Below are 17,562 nucleotides of genomic sequence, written 5' to 3'. Positions count from 1 at the left end.
TGCACCCCAAAAAGACCTCATTTTGTGTGAAAGTCCCATCACTTCCCTTGTCCAAATATATACAACATTGGCTCCTTTAGCCCATACACCCGCACGCAGTGAAACAAAAAAGCAGAAAATACAGTCATGAGGTTACATCGGCACATGGTCATTTCTCAATTTGTCAGTTCTGCCACAGTCCTTCTGCCTTCGCAAACTCCTCCGCTGCTTCCGCCGTTCCAAAATAAAAGTCTTTGAACTTGTAGGTCACCCTCAGCTTCGCTGGATATACAATGCCACACTGTACCTTGCTAATGTACAGTGCCCTCTTCACCTGGTTGAAGACAGCCCGCCTCCTCGCCAGCTCCACCGTAAAGTCCTGGTATACACATATACCAGCTCCAGCCCACTGCACCAAGCTTCTGCTTGGCCCAGCACAGGACCTTTTCCTTCACATTGTACCTACGGAAGCACAGAGTCACTACCCTTGGCGGCTCACTCGCCTTTGGTACAGGCCTCCACGACCGATGAGCCCGATCCAGTTCATATCGGGAGGGATCCTCCCCCAATAGTTTTGCCAGCATCGCGGCAAAATACTCAGTCGGCTTTGGTCCTTCAACTCCTTCGGGCAGCCCCACGACCCTCAAATTCTGTCGCCTGGATCTGTTTTCCAGGTCTTCCATTTTTCCTCCATCACCTTCCGCATCTCCTTCCCCATCGAGGTAAGTTGATCACCGTGCTGCAATACTGTCTCCTCCACTTCCTTCAGCGCCTCCCCTTGCTCTCGCACCTCCGCCACTGCGCTCGCCACCGCCGTCGTCACTGGGGAAATCGCCTCCTCCACCAGCACACTCAAAACCTCCCTCATCTCCTTCCTCATTGTCTCCATGTATTTTGTAAACTGCCTTTCGAATTCTGCAGCCATTACCTTAGTTATTTCTTCAGCCGTAAGCAATGCGGCCTCCCCTGGTGCTCCAGCCTCCATTTTCCTTGGTGACCTTTCCACTTCCCGAGGGACCTTCAGCTGTTTTTTTTACGGCCGTTTTTTTGCTCACCCTTGACATTTTCTTTACTGTGCCTTCACTGTGCCTCCTCTGTGCCTTCTCCCTGCTTTTGCCGCCTCCGTGGACACTGGGACCGGGCTTAAAGCCCCGAAAATGCCGTTCCCGAATGGGAGCCCTCCATTGTGCGGCTGCCTCCCGCCCGCCGTCACCGGAAGCCAACCAGCTTTTTTATTCTTCATGTTAAAATAGACAATTTCACATTTCCCCACATTACACTCCATTTGCCAAGTCTTTACCCACTCACTTAACATATCTGTATCTTTGTGAAGCCTCCCTATGTCATGTTCACAACTTACTTTCCTACCAATCTATGTGTCATCAGCAAATTTGGCACCGAAACAGTAATATTCTGCACGGAACCTAAGGGGTGGGAATGCTCGTCTCCCCCTTGCTCTTTGCGGAATACAAACTCCCCCGCTAGGGGTGGGGTATTTCAATTTACCCATGTATAAAAGGTCAGACAGTAAGGCACCATCCAGAGAGGAACCCGGTAGGAATCTACTGGGCAGCGTACATATCGTTTGTGCAAATAAAACTTTTTTTCTTATGTTACTCGCTGTGGACTCCCCATGTCTGTATTAAACAAACCTTCACTCTCTTCATCCAAGTCATTTTTATAAATTATAAATGATTGAAGTACCAGCACTGATACCAATACACAGCACTCATTACATCTTGCCAACCTGAAAAATAACCTATTTATGTTGACTCTCTGCTTCCTGTTAGCCAAGCTATCATCGATCCATGTCAATACGGCACCCTCTATACCATGAGCTTTTATTTTCCGCAATAACTTTTGATGTGCCACTTTATCAAATGTCTTCTGGAAATCTAAGTACAGTACATCCACTGGTTCCCCTCTATCCACAGCACACGTTACTTTGTAAAGAAGTCCAATAAGTTAGCTAAACATGATTTCCCTTTCACAAAATCATGTTGACACTGCCTGATTACCTTGAACTTATCCAAGTGCCCTGCTATAGCTTATTTAATGTGGAGATGCTGGCATTGGACTGGGGTGAGCACAGTAAGAAGTCTTACAACACCAGGTTAAAGTCCAACAGGTTTGTTTCAAATGACTAGCTTTCGGAGCACTGCTCCTTCCTCAGGTGAATGAAGAGGTAAGTTCAAGAAACATATAGACAGACAAAGTCAAAGATGCAAGACAATACTTTGAATGCGAGCATTTGTAGGTCATTAAGTCTTTACAGATCCAGAGAGAGGAGTAGCCTAGATAGAGTGGACGTGGAGAGGATGTTCCCACTTGTAGGAAAAATGAACCCGAGGACACAATCTCAGGCTAAAGGGACAATCCTTTAAAACAGAGATGAGGAGGAATTTCTTTAGCCAGAGAGTTCTGAATCTGTGGAACTCTTTGCCGCAGAAGGCTGTGGAGGCCAAATCACTGAGTGTCTTTAAGACAGAGAAAGATAGATTCTTGATTAATAAGGGGATCAGGGGTTATGGGGAGAAGGCAGGAGAAAGGGGGTGAGAACAATATCAGCCATGATTGAATGGTGGAGCAGATTCAATGGGCCGAGTGGCCTAATTCTGCTCCAATGTCTTCTGGTCTTATACGTGTGGACCATCCCAATGGTATAGATCCCACTTTCCAGGTGCTAGTGCCCCACAAACCAGGTCCCACTTCTCCAACACTAGTCTTTGAACAACTCATTCATTTCCCTAATCTGAGTTTCCCAATGCCTTTTTGCAGTGGTTGATAATTCAGAGATTATGACCTTGATGTTCTGCTTAATTTGTTGCCAAACTCCTTAAGACCTCTTACTTTGTCCTGCATATATTGTTGATACCTACATGGACCACGACGGCTGGGTCCTCCCCTTCCCATTGCAAGTTCCTCTCCAGTCCCAAGCAGATGTCCGGAACCCTGTCACTGGGCAGGCACCACAGCTATCTGGACTCACACTCTTTGCTGCAGAGAACAGTGTCAATCCCTCTGACCATACTGCCCCCTATATTCTTAGTTACTTCCTCCGCTTGAATGGCTTCCTGTACCATGGTGCCATGGCCAGTTTGCACATCCAGTCCTGCAGCCCCCACTCTCAAACATAAAAGCTGAAAAAAACCTCATACCTGGACAGTTGCAAAGATCGAGGCTCCAGCACTCCTGCCCTCTGAGTCCTCCTTACCTGCCTCACTTGCAGTGACGCCCTCTTATTCCTGGCCACTGGCCAAGTCAGAAGACCCTATCCTAATGGGTGTGATCACCTCCTGCACTGAAGTGTCCAGAAAACATTCCCCTTCCAGATGTGTCTTCAGCTCGTCCTCCAGCTTAATAACTTTGAGCCGAAGTTCCTGCATCTGCAAACACTTACTGCAGGTGTGTTTGTTCTGGATCACACCAATATCCAGAAGCTCCCACATTCTGCAGTTGCAGCATTTCACCTGCCCTGCCATCTGCAACATGTGCTAATTAATTAATAACTGCTAATTAATTTTATAATACTAAAACCTGTACCTCCCAATCAGTTTTGGCACTGGCCATAAGCTATATAGTACTTACAATACTGAGAAAACTTGCTGTTCCTAAAAATACCAGTTACTGATGGAAATCAAATACTGGTGGCTGGAAAATAGTAGAAGAAAAGAAAGCACCTGTTCCTCACCCTTCACCAAACTCCCCCCTCAGCACACTTCACCTTGTGCAGTAAACCTTATCTAAAACATCTCTTTCTTCAAATGCACCAAATTCCCACTTTGAATCGAATTCCCAAATATACTCACTCGGTCTCTGTCACACTCAGGGAGAAGTCTCTTCCTTCACTGACCGTGAGCCCTTACTAAACGTAAGGAAAAGTTTGGAAGATCAATGCCATCGTCTTTAGGTCCTGTCACAAACTTCATACCCTTACCACCGACTCTATTTCCCTCCTGGTTCTGCCTCTGGGGGAACCACACTGCTCAGAACATCAATGTCCGATTTGATTCCGAGTTAAGCTGCTGACCCTATATCCTCACCACCATCAAAATAGTCTGATACCATCTCATAACATCTCCCAGCTTCAGTCTTGATGATTTGAATGCTCCCAGCTGGGCTCCAATCCCCCACACTCTGTAAAAGTTATCAAAAACTCTGCTGCCCACTCCAATCCTGTACAAAGTTCCGCTCTATCATTTCTATCCTCCCTGACCTGGCAGGCTGGCAGTTTCCCAATGCTGTACATTTCAAGCTACCCCCCTTGCATTTAAAACTCTTAACGGTCTTTCCCATACCTCAGTAACCACATCTGGAATTACAATCCACTTAAACTATCTTTTCATCTGCCATTGGTCTCTTGTACATTTTGCAATCTCTTTGCCCCATTACTTGGTAGCTGGGCCTCCAGTTGCCAGGCTCCACACTCTGGAATTCCCTTCCATAGGTTCCACACTCTGGAATTCCCTTCCATAGGCTCCATACACTGGAATTCCCTTCCATAGGCTCCACACTCTGGAATTCCCTTCCATAGGCTCCATACTCTGGAAATCCCTTCCATAGACTCCACATTGTGAAAATCCCTTCCATAGGCCCACACTCTGGAATTCCCTTCCATAGGCTCCACACTCCGGAATTCCCTTCCATAAGCTCCATACTCTGGAATTCTCCACCATAAGCTCCATACTCTGGAAATCCCTTCCATAGGCTCCAGAGTCTGAAAATCCCTTCCATAGGCTCCACATTCTCAAAATCCCTTCCACAGGCCCACACTCTGGAATTCCCTTCCATAGGCTCCATACTCTGGAACTCCCTTCCATAGGCTCCACACTCTGGAATTCCCTTCCATAGACTCCACACTCTGGAATTCCCTTCCATAGGCCCCACACTCTGGAAAAACCTTCCATAGGCTCCATACTCTGGAATTCCCTTCCATAGCCTCCATACTCTGGAATTCCCTTCCATAGGCTCCACACTCTGGGATTCCCTTCCATAGCCTCCACACTCTGGAATTCCCTTCCATAAGTTCCACACTCTGGAAATCCCTTCCATAGGCTCCATACTCTGGAAATCCCTTCCATGGCCTCCACACTCTAGAATTCCCTTCCATAGGCTCCACACTCTGGAATTCCCTTCCATAGGTTCCACACTCTGGAAATCCCTTCCATAGGCTCCATACTCTGGAAATCCCTTCCATGGCCTCCACACTCTAGAATTCCCTTCCATAGGCTCCACACTCTGGAATTCCTTTCCATAGGCTCCACACTGCAAATCCCTTCCACAGGCTCCACACTCTGGAATTCCCTTCCATAGGCTCCACACTCTGGAATTCCCTTCCATAGGCTCCACACTCTGGAATTCCCTTCCATAGGCTCAAGAGTCTGGAATTCCCTTCCATAGGCTCCACGCTCTGGAATTCCCTTCCATAGGCTCCATGCTCTGGAATTCCCTTCTATAGGCTCCACACTCTGGAATTGCCTTCCATAGGCTCCACACTCTGGATTTCCCTTCCATAGGCTCCACACTCTGGAATTCCCTTCCATAGGCTCCAGAGTCTGGAATTCTCTTCCAGAGGCTCCACCCTCTGGAATTGTCTTCCAAACTTTGCTCACCTCCCTTAGTATTGTCCAGGACCTCTTTAAAACACACCTCTTTACTAAATGTTTGCCCCATCCCTCCAACTATCTTTACCTGTGACTGAGCAACCTGTTTTTTGTCATTCCACCTTTATGAAGTTATTTTTGGGTATTATGAGGTGGGAAAGGAACGAGGTAAATGCAGATTGTTGAAAAGAAATGACAATTCGCAAAATTCCACTTTCTTACTTCAAGGAGATGCATGTTTCTTACTTTTCATTGTTCCATCTTCTTCATCTTCATCGCTGTTAATTACCATGGTCCCCAGGTCTGTCTCTAACATGGTGCTGTTGTGTTCAATCATGGTTTGAGCACCTTCACTCATGGTACTGGTTGCCCTCATGGTGCCTGTGCCCGCATGACTAGTCTTCATCATGGTAAAAGAATCCACCTCATCTTCATCCTGCAGAATGCATAAAACATTAACAACAAGGTTGCCTGGGCTTTCTGGTGGAAGGTCAGCAGAAACTGGGTAGAAATGTATTTTTCTACGAGCTTATCAAAAAGGTAAATCATATTACTTTGCATAAACAGAGCTTTTGTGTGATGTTGCTTTCACACAAATTAGCAGTCATGAAAAAGAAACAAAAATACATGACACTTCTGTTTGTCCCCCAATCAGCAAGAAATTCAGGTGAAAATAGAATCATAACAGAATCGTAGAATGCCTACAGTGCAGAAGGAGGGCATTTGGCCCTACGAGTCTGCACCAACCCTCTGAAAGGGCTTTTTTTGCAGAGGGACCAGTGCGAGGGGTGGGAAGGGGTGGGTGGCGGTTTGTGCTCCCAAATATGGAAAAGGTGTGGCAGTGGTTGGGGGGCGCAGTCAGAATGGGTACAGGTGGCAGAGAACTCCTGTGTGAGAGTGTGCTTAAGGGCCCTGGTGAGAGCCCATTCCCATTCTCCCCGGTTAGGTACACCACTAGCCCGGTCGTGGTGTCTTCCCTCCAGGTATGGAACCATCTGAGGTGGAATTTTGGAGTGTGGAATGTCTGTACTGGCCCCAATACGCAGGATTCATAGATTCATGCCAGCAGGGTTAGTCACGATGTTCAGCAGTTGGCATAGGGAAGGGGGAGAGAGGGTCAGGGATCTGTCCGTGTGAGGGAGGATCGCAAGGCTGGAGGAATTGCAGGAGAAGTACCAGCTGTCGAGGGGAACTGAATTCAGGTACATACAGGTGCAGGAGTGTGTGCAACTCGTTCCCTCAGTGGCTGAGGTATACCATACTGAATAGATTGTTAACTCTGAACGAACGGGTGGGATCGGAAATTTGAGGATATTTATGGGTGGTTGTTGGAAACTGAGAAGGCAGCAGTAGAGGAAAATGGAAGGAGGAGCTGGGGATAGAACGTGGGGGTGTGGATGCATGTGGTGAAGGGGCCTGGAGTCAAATAATGCACGGGTGAATAGGCTAAATATGCTAATTTAAATATGCTCATCTGGCTCACGTCTAGCAAGGGAGTGAACCTGATTATGTCAGGTGCCGCAGTCCGGGAGCATCGCGCTCCATTAAACGCCTGGTGCAAACCCCTACTTGGGGACATGCCAACCTTACGTCATCAATATGAGCAGGAAGTGACGTATCGTGGGAACCGGATGTGATGTAATGTGGGAATTGTACATTGGACTCGGATATGATGTCTAGTCAACACCGGATATGACGCTTAGTCACGCCCTCCTCAATAATTAACAGGGTGGTGGTGGTGAGAGATAGGTCCTGGTCTTCCCCAAGTCCAAAAATGAAATTTTTAGTATTTAAAGCCTTTTATTGTTTCATTTTGGCAGTATGACATTTTTAATGACATTACAATTACAATTAAACTAGTTGGTTTCTTTTTTCATCTGAGGATACACTTTAGGTTCTCCTGAAGTACTTGCTTTGCAAGTAGGTGTTGCAGCTGCTCCGCTTGATCCAGCAGTTTGAAGGTCCATTGATGTGTCCATGTGAGTTATTTCACATTTATCCACCAATTTACCCTTCACTATGGCCGCCGTTCTAGACATTCCCTCGGTATGAGGGAATAAGGGGCGAAATTCTCCGTAATCGACGCGATGTCCGCCGACCGGCGCCAAAAACGGCACAAATCAGTCCGGCATCGCGCCGCCTCAAAGGTGCGGAATCCTCTGCATCTTTAGCGGCCAAGCCCTAACCTTGAGGGGCTAGGCCCGCGCCGGACTGATTTCCGTCCCGCCAGCTGGCGGGAAAGGCCTTTGGTGCCCCGCCAGCTGGCGCGGAAATGACTTTGCCGGGCGGCGCATGCGCGGGAGCGTTAGCGGCCGCTCACGGCATCCCCGCCCATGCGCAGTGCAGGGGGTCTCTTCCGCCTCCGCCATGGTAGAGTGCCCCCACGGCACAGGTCCGCCCGCGGATCGGTGGGCCTCGATCGCGGGCCAGGCCACCGGGGACCCCGGAGCCCGCCTGCGCCACCTTGTCCAGCCGGTAAGAGAGGTGGTTTAATCAACGCCGGCGGGACAGGCATTCCAGCAGCGGGACTTCGGCGCATCCGGGCCTGGTAAATCGCCGGGGGGGGGCCCGCCAACCGGCGCGGCTCGATTCCCGCCCCCGCCAAATCTCCGGTGCCGGAGAATTCGGCAACCGGCGGGGGCGGGATTCACGCCAGCCCCCAGCGATTCTCCGACCCGGCAGGTCAAAACAATGCAACATGTTTCCATTAATCCTCCATCCACTACTTGTGCAACTGACGCAATGCAAGCGGATAATCGCCGTCATTGATAAATAAAAGGCATATTTAACTTCCTTTAGTCCCTTATGAAAACGAGCATTTGTATTCAAAGCCCCAATTCAAATAATTTATAACCACTTGAAATTATCAATCTAACTGTGAATAGACAGGCCCCTAATCCAATGATAGATTGTCCAATCAGTCATGCAGCATGAATCAGGTAATCATAATCCTTCGGATTATGTCAAAATATACAAAATAGGAGTAGGCCATTCGGCCATTCGAACATGCCCCGACAGTCAATATGATCATGGTTGATCCTTCATCCTATTATTCAATAGAATCATAGAATTTACAGTGCAGAAGGAGGCCATTCGGCCCATCGAGTCTGCACCGGCCCTTGGAAAGAGCACCCCACTCAAGCACACACCTCCTCCACCCCATCCCCTTAACCCAGTAACCCCAATTAACCTTTTTGGACACTAAGGGCAATTTAGCCCTATTGTTATATTCCTGCATTCTCCTCATATCCCTTCAGAGTCTGGAAATCTATCTATTTTGTTCTTAAATATGATATGAAAAATTAAATGAAAATCGCTTATTTGAAGTAGGCTTCAAATGAAGTTAGTGAAAAGCCCCTAGTCGCCACATTCCAGCACCTGTTCAGGGAGGCTGGTACTGGAATTGAACCGTGCTGCTGGCCTGCCTTGGTCTCCTTTCAAAGCCAGCGATTTTGTCCTGTGCTAAACTAGCCCCAATATATTTGGTGACTTGGCCTCTACAGCCTTCTGTAGCAGAGCATTCCATCGATTCACCACCCTCCCAGTGAAGAAATTTCTCCTCAACTCAGTCATATGTAGCCTAGTCCGTATCCTGAGACTGGGATCCCTTCCCTTGTTCTAGACCCTTCAGCCAGAGGAAACAACATCCCTGCATCCAGCCTGTCCAGCATTGTCAGAATTGTATATGTTTCAATTAGATCTCATCTCATTCTTCAAAATTCCAGTGAATGTAGGCCCAGAGGCCCAATCTCTCCTCATATCGCAATCTTGCCATCCCAGAAATCAGTCTGGTGAACCTTTGCTGCACTCCCTCTGTGGCAAGTGTATCCTTGCTTTTATTCATTCATGGGATGTGGGCATTGCTGGCTGGGCCAGCATTTATTGCTCCTCCTCCCTAATTGCCCTTGAATTGAGAGACTTGTCAGGCCTTTTCAGGGTGTACTGGAAAGTTAACCACATTGCTATGGATCCATAGTCACATGTAGGCCAGATCAGGTAAGGATGGGAGATTTTGTTCCCTAAAGAACATCAGCAAACCAGCTGGGTTTTTACGACAATCGACAATGGTTCCATGGTTATTATTAAACTTACTGATTTCAAATTGCACCATCCGCCATTAGACTCGAACCTGGGTCCCAGAGAATTACCATGGGTCTTTGGGTTACTAGTCTAATGAAAATGCCGTTATGCCACCACTTCTCCACAACAAATAGCAAGCACTTTTTTTAAAACTCTGCAGTTTTTAAAATTAATATTTAAAAGGCAGAACATATAAATTTCTTGACAGTTCTCCTGACAATTTTAATGGGTTTATATTCTTTTTACACACATTCACGTCTATTTATGGAAATCCCAAAGGGCACATGCCCTCTCTCAAAGTGTACTTTACCTCTCCTAAAGGGTACCCTAACTCTCCAAAGAACTCCGGTTTTATATCTTCTCCTTAGAATCACAGAATCTCCACAGTGCAAAAAGAGGCCATTTGGCCCATCAAGTCTGTACTCCACCTCGGCTTATTCCCCTGTCCTATTCCCATAACCCCACCTATTCTTTAGGCATTAAGGGGCAATTTTAGTATGGTCAATCCACCTAACCTGCACATCTTTGGACCATTTCAGGTCTAAAGTGCACAAGTCACGTTTTGGACATTTCCACTAGCCAAAATCAGACCTGACTGAGGCAGCTGCTCTTCAAAATGTGCAGTCTATGTGAATCACGGTTATATGCATTAGAAGCCACCCCCATTCCTCCCCCCAACTGCAAAAATGGTGGAGGCCAAGTACTGGACCTCCAGATCCAAACCTCCACTGCCATTTTCATTAAGATAGAGAGCCTATCCATCGGCGCAAAGAATTCTGACCATAGAGTTGAGAAATTCATTGATTCTGCATCTGGAGTAAAACACAAAGAATATGAATTCCACTGAGGGGTGCTATCTAGGCATGTCCATTCAAATGAGCAGGCTCCACCTAATGTGATTTAATTCAGGACTATTGTCAACTTGAGCTAGTCTGGGTTGAAATTGCAATGGTCACCTGATTCTTGGCTGCCATCTTGTGAGAATCCAATTTAAAATATAAAAGACAGTTCCAGAAGCTCCGACAGGAACATAGTAAAGTTATGAATAGAATATGCCTTCTCTGGGCATGACAGTAACACACAAAGTCTACTTTCGGAATGAATGTCCGCTGGCTTAGATATTTCTGATCATGATCCATAGAAATGATGTAGTGTTCAATATTGTTGAAAAATATTGGTGTAATCTATGCAAGATGCAGTCAAAATGTTCCACTTAAATCTCAGGAAACCCACATGCCAGAACATCTAATTTAACTGCTTGTGCAATTTGAATCTTTAGTCTAATATTGCACCCCTGGGTAATTCATCATCACGTTCCTCTTCCTCCCTCCGGGGACAAACCTCATCACAATTACCTGCAGGCGTTCTGTAGCAGGAGCTTGGAGTTCTGGAGATCAATTCTGCCCTCTTATGTTTTGACTGCCTTCTGTTGTGTTTGGTCCCTTGTACTTTATAATGAACTCACCAAACACTTTGATCTGTCCAAACCAAGATCCTTTATTGTGTCTCGTGCAGTAGGATGGCAATCTGATATAGAGCACGTTATCAAGGAGTCTTGCTACTCCTCTGGAACTTACACCTTCTGCTGACCTGTTATATGTACGATTTATTATCCTCTATCTCATGTTCTTCTGATGGCCGGATGAGCCTCTCTTTATATACTGGTTCCAGATCACATGACCTTGGTGTTGTGACCACATAGTGTGTCTGCGCCGCCACCTCCTGGTTGGAAGTCCCACACCACCCAACTATGATATGGCCCATAGGCATATCACCACACTTCAGCTATCCAACACACGAAGGCTGAAACTAATTCAAAGTAAGCAAGACAGAAAAGACTCCAAAATATAAATGTAACCATCTGAAAGATGAAAAACAGAAAACTTCAGAGGCAGGTAAAAACAGCGTTACACTCTAAATCTGAAAGAACGTGATGTATTGAGAGACAACAGCCCACCATAAAATGCCTGAACAGGGCATAGCACAGCAATCTACAATCTAACACATGCACAATGATTCAAGCTGTCCAATTTGATAAATCATACAAGTTAATATTTAATTATGTCATGTATGGCGCAATTCAAAATGCTATTTGATCTGGCAAAACAATTAAGGGACAGATACCCCTTCCCCGGTAAAGTTTGCTTCTTTAGCCTTCACCTCTATTGCAATATTCAATATCATATGAAATTCACAGGTGCTTTTATTTTTCAACATTTAAAATTGCAGGGCCTTTAAAATGGACCTTCTTTTTAACGATTTTGATTAATTTTACTCAAAAAACTATTGTTGGTCTACACAGGTTAAATTTAACTAAGTACATAATATTTTTCATTTATCACTGTTCCGTCAACAAATTAAGCAATGTTTATCGTTCTGCAACAAAGTTTCTTCAGCAAAAATTGTTTATAATGTTGGCAAATTACTTTAGCTGAATTATGTTTTAAGATGTATTTTTTTCAAATGTATAAATCAATTCTAAAAGGTCTTAGAAGAAGGCCAACAGAAAAGAACTATAATCAACTGAATGTCTGTGTATGTGTCAAAGTCTTGCATCGGAGAAACTTTCGTAAACAACCCGTGCTACAGTGAAACATTCAACCATCATGCCAGGTCTAAACATTATGAGGGGCATAGACAGAGTGGATAGTCAGAGGCTTTTTCCAGGGTAGAGGGGTCAATTACTAGGGGGTATAGGTTTAAGGTGAAAGGGGCAAGGTTTAGAGGAGATGTACGAGGCAAGTTGTTTACACAGAGGGTAGGTGGGTGCCTGGAACTCGCTACCGGAGGAGGTGGTGGAAGCAGGGACGATAGTGACGTTAAAGGGGCATCTTGACAAATACATGACTAGGATGGGAATAGAGGGATACGGACCGAGGAAGTGTAGAAGATTTTAGTTTAGACGGGCAGCATGGTCGGCACGGGCTTGGAGGGCCGAAGGGCCTGTTGCTGTGCTGTACATTTCTTTGTTCTTTGTTCAGTGCAAAACAATAAACCACTGGGTCATTTCATGGCCAACAATCTTATCCTTCTCCCCCTTTTGAGGCTTGAAATGGTGAGATTTTCCACATAAAACCAAAAACAGAAAATCTACTGAAAATACTGAAAAATCATCTTACACGGTGATTATATTTTCAACTTTACTTATTTCGATCAGAATTATTTGCTTAAAATGGAAGGCAGAGCTGGGTGTTGTTTAGGGGATTATGTTCTTTAACTAAAAGCAGGGATCTATATTCACCAAGAGTTGAAGCTGCAGAATATTTTTCTTTGAAATGAGAAGCTGCCAAACTTGACTTCCAGGATTGGATCAACCAATGAGGGGAGTTTAATCAATTCTCATCGAATCACACGAAGGATACCACTTTGCTTATCATGTTGGTGTCACATATCAAAAGGGCAACCTAATTATTTTTGTTCGCCTTCTCTGTCCCCATTGCCATCTTTTCAACTATACATCCAAGTCTCTTTTGAAAGTCAAAATTGAATTTGTTTCCACTGCTCTTTCAAATAGTCAATACAAAATCAAAAATTTATTGTATTAAAAAAATTCATTTCCCTCCTGGATTTTTTTGTTAATTATTTAAAATCTGTGTCATCTAGTTACCAACCCTATTGCCAATGGAAACAGTTTAGCCCCATCAACTCTACTAAGACCCTTCATAACTTTGAATACGTCTATTAAATCCCTACTTAGTTTTCTGTGCTCTCAGGTGAACAAGCCCAGCTTCTCTAGGCTCTCCACATAACTAATGTCCTCATCTCTGGAGTCATTCTGTTAAATCTCCCCTTCAACCTTAAGGAGATGACACCCTTCTGAAAACGTGGTGCCCAGAATTAGACAGGACACTCCAGCAGAAGCTAATCAGTGATTTATGAAGGTTTAGTATAATGTCCTTGCTTTTGAATTTTGTACCTTAGTTTATGAAGCTAAAGTATCTCGTATGCATTTCTCAACTTCCTCAGCTTTTCACACCCCTTTCGAAGATTTGGATATGAGAATCTCTATGCGGGAGCAGGCTCGAAGAGCTGAATGGACTACTGCTCCTATGTTCATATTTATATGTTCGTACATCACACTCATTTTGCAGATCATGAAAGCTTGTACCCTTTAGTTTATATAGCTTCTCTTCATTGCTCCTTACATTTCTCTTTGTTAAACGTCAACCACATTGCGCCAGCTGATTTCACCAAAGTGTCTCTTCCTGAAGTTTGTTACTGTACTCCTCGCTGTTTACTAAATTTCTGAGTTTTGTGTCACCTGCAAACTTTGAAACTTTGCCTTGCAAATCTACACCCGGATTATTCATACACATCCAAATTAGAAGTGGCCTCAATACTGATCTTTGGGAGACACGAATATACGGTCCACCTGTCTGAAAATCAACTGTACCCCGCTATTCTCTGCAATTTGCCTCTGAGCCAATGTTTTATTCACACAGCTGCTGCTCTCTAATCCCATGGGCTTCAATGTTGTTTATAGGGACTTGCAGAAGACAGCTAATAAGGTTCGACTAAAGGTTCGAGATTCCTGCAGGTCAAATATCCTTTATCCGGACGTCTGGGCACCAAACACACCCAAAACCGCACTTTTTCTGAAAGATTCTGCAGTTTATTTGTGTGTTAATTACACAATGTAATATTGTATTACAGATAAAATTAGTGTTAACAGGTAAGAAGAAAGATGTGTGACAGTTGGCAAATGGAGAGACAACCAAATATTTGTCGACCAAAGTTAGCCTCGGCTTAGGTTATTGTAATGAAAGTAAGCCCAGGCCTATCGTATTTATGATGTGGAGATGCCGGCGTTGGACTGGGGTGAGCACAGTAAGATGTTTTACAACACCAGGTTAAAGTCCAACAGATTTGTTTCGAATCACTAGCTTTCGGAGCACTGCTCCTTCCTCCGTTCATCGCGTGACAATTACCAGGCAAGAATGTTCCCTTCCAATCGGGGAACACTTCAGCAGTCAAGGGCATTCAGCCTCTGATCTCCAGGTAAGCATTCTCTAAGGCGACCTTCAGGACGTGCGACAACGCAGAATCGCCGAGCAGAAACTTATAGCCAAGTTCCGCACACATGAGTACGGCCTCAACCGGGGACTTGGATTCATGTCGCATTACATTCACCCCTCACCATCTGGCCTGGGCTTGTGAAATCCTACCAACTGTCCTGGCTTGAGACAATTCACACCTCTTTAACCTGTGATTATCCCTCTCTCCAGTTGCTCTGTTTGGACCTGGAAAGACTTAACTACCTGCAAAGACTCGCATTCAAAGTATCATCTTGCATCTTTGACTTTGTCTATATATATATATTTCTGGAATCCACCTCTTCATTCACCTGAGGAAGGAGCAGTGCTCCGAAAGCTAGTGATTCGAAACAAACCTGTTGGACTTTAACCTGGTGTTGTAAAACTTCTTACTATCGTATTTATGGTAGACCTGAAAATCAAAAATATCTGAATGCTAAAATGCAATCAACCCCAAAGGTTTTGGATAAAGAATGCTCGACCTCGAGTAATTATGAAAGTGCGTGGAATTAGAGGGACATGGATTGCTAACTGGTTACAGGTCAGCCACAGAGAACAGAGGTGAAGTGAATGAACTCAGAAGAATGGAACACGCAGTGCTTTCCAGGGGCCTAAGCCAAGGCTTCAGCTTTCCACCATATATACTGCCCTGGATGAAGACAGTGAGTGGTGTGCCTAAGCTTGCAGATAGCACTAAGGAGGGACAGCAAGCTGTAGAGGTGGGAGCAGGAAGTTACAAAGACACATAGCCTAACTGAATGGGAAAAACTGGAAGATTGTGTTCAATGTGGGAAAGCATAAGGCGATCCAAGAAATCAAAACAAAATGTCTTCCTAACTGTGAGTGATACCAGTATTATTCAATTTAGTAATATGATATAACTTGACTTCTATTCACGAGTTTAGTCAGCATAAGAGAGAGGTGTTTAAAATAATAAAGGGATTCCATAGAGTAGATGTAGGGAAACTATTTCTTCTATCAGAGGAACCCAGAATGATCTCAATTCAAAGTTAGACCATTCAACATTGATAGTAGATGGCACTTTCTCACATAAAGGGTCTAGCACTCCTGTCCCAGAACTAAACGTTTGTGGATACTGGTTCAATTAAAATCGCAGAGACTGAGTTTCAACAGATTGTTTTTTTTTATTAACATGGGTATCAAGAGATATGGATCCAAGGTAGGAGTGGTGGGGATACATGGAGTTGAATACAGACTAGTCATGATCTAATAGAATAGAAAAACAGGTTTGATGGTCTGAAACACCCACTCCTGGTCCCATGTACTTTAAGTTATTAAACATCGCAACTTTTCTCGCTCAGAAACTTTGTTTAGAATGCACTATTCGCCCTGTAGATTTGAAAAACTGTAAATATTAAATTAACCTTCAGATTAATCTTCAGCTTGGTTATGCCAGAGCTACGCACACTCACTGACCTACATTAGCTCTCAGTTGAACAACAACTTGATTTTTACATTCTCAACTGTGTTTTTAAATCTCTTCATGGGTTCAATCCTCCCAGTCTCCCACAGGCAGCTACATTCTAATTAATCTGCAACGTACCAACTATGCAAGACATACCATAAATGGCATCTACTAAAGATGGTTTGCCATATGTTTGAGCAGTTCATCTGCCCCCTGGCTCCCAAAGCCCAAGAGAACCAGATTGCATTACTGCGCTGAAGTAACTAACTCTAAATAATTTCATTTCTGTGATGATGTTATACTTTGAAATATTTATGAATTCTAGACAAGGACTTGGCTGAACTTACTGTGTCTTCAACATCATCTATAACCTTCAGCCTTAGCAACAATTGATTCCTGACAGTCTCTCTAAAGTAGGTTTAAAACAGGTTAAACTTCATAGTTTAGTCACGGAATGTTTCAGGATCAAGGCCGGGCCACATGAAGTTGTTATGCTTTGTTTGACAAGAAACATATATAAACAAATCCAAAGATCAACACTCATAATTAAATGTGTAAATTAGAAACTGTATTTTACATCAAACTTGCCATTTTCCTAAGAAACAGGTGTTGACCACATGAGAAGAAATTAAATTTACGTCCTGTTATTTGTTCATCATTATGTTGTGGCTTGGACATCATGCTAGATTTTTCACAGAACTCAAATAAAAAAGGACTCAATGTGCTTTCGATATTAATATTATGAGGAGACAAATTTGTGCAAGAATTCTACTCATCGTTTCCTGCATTTTATAATTTATAACTTCTGGCTAGATACATAACAACATGATTTTTTGTGCAGAATTTTCATGCGATGACTTCAAGCTAAAATTAGTGGACATTTACAAATGCATAATAATCAAGGATAGTGAAGTTGTTGAAGGCAAGATTAGCTTTGACAAAGATAACGGAGCTTTCATTTTAAGAAGCGATAGATATAAATAGTGAATTTGTGTCATAATGAAGTTGTGGAAGTCCTGCCTCAGAGAGCTGCCGGTCATCCTGCTCCATAGTTCCATCAGCCCCTACATTACTCGGAGCAAGGACTGGGGACTGGGACTACAAGTAGCCCCTAAATTCTAAGCCCAGAGTCTAGGATCAATTAAGTGTAATGATAATAATCTTTATTATTGTCGGAAGTAGACTTCCATTAACACCGTAATAATGTTACTGTGAAAAGCCCCTAGTCGCCACACTCTGGCGCCTGTTCGGGTAGACAGAGGGAAAATTCAGAATGTCCAATTCACCTAACAGCACGTCTTTCGGGACTTGTGGGAGGAAACCGGAGCACCCGGAGGAAACCCACGCAGACACAGGGAGAACATGCAGACTCCGCACAGACAGTGACCCAAGCCGGGAATCGAACCCGGGTCCCTGGCCTGTGAAGCAACAGTGCTAACCA

The 17,562-nt window shown here is 44.4% G+C and overlaps 1 protein-coding gene across 3 annotated transcripts in view; it reads right to left on the bottom strand.

Annotated features, from left to right (window-relative positions):
• The window catches only part of stk3 (serine/threonine kinase 3 (STE20 homolog, yeast)), a 584,348-nt gene that overhangs the window by 155,149 nt on the left and 411,637 nt on the right, over positions 1-17,562 (bottom strand). For all 3 annotated transcript variants that reach the window (XM_072468459.1, XM_072468457.1, XM_072468458.1), the window contains one exon: positions 5,829-6,018. In XM_072468459.1, the coding sequence (XP_072324560.1) occupies positions 5,829-6,018 (190 nt within the window). The remainder of the gene's footprint in view (positions 1-5,828; positions 6,019-17,562) is intronic.

The sequence above is a fragment of the Scyliorhinus torazame genome, chromosome 11 (genome assembly GCF_047496885.1).
Source record: "Scyliorhinus torazame isolate Kashiwa2021f chromosome 11, sScyTor2.1, whole genome shotgun sequence".
Taxonomy (NCBI): domain Eukaryota; kingdom Metazoa; phylum Chordata; class Chondrichthyes; order Carcharhiniformes; family Scyliorhinidae; genus Scyliorhinus; species Scyliorhinus torazame.
The sequence above is the reverse complement of the archived record's forward strand: the minus strand, read 5'-3'. Positions and strand labels throughout refer to the sequence as shown.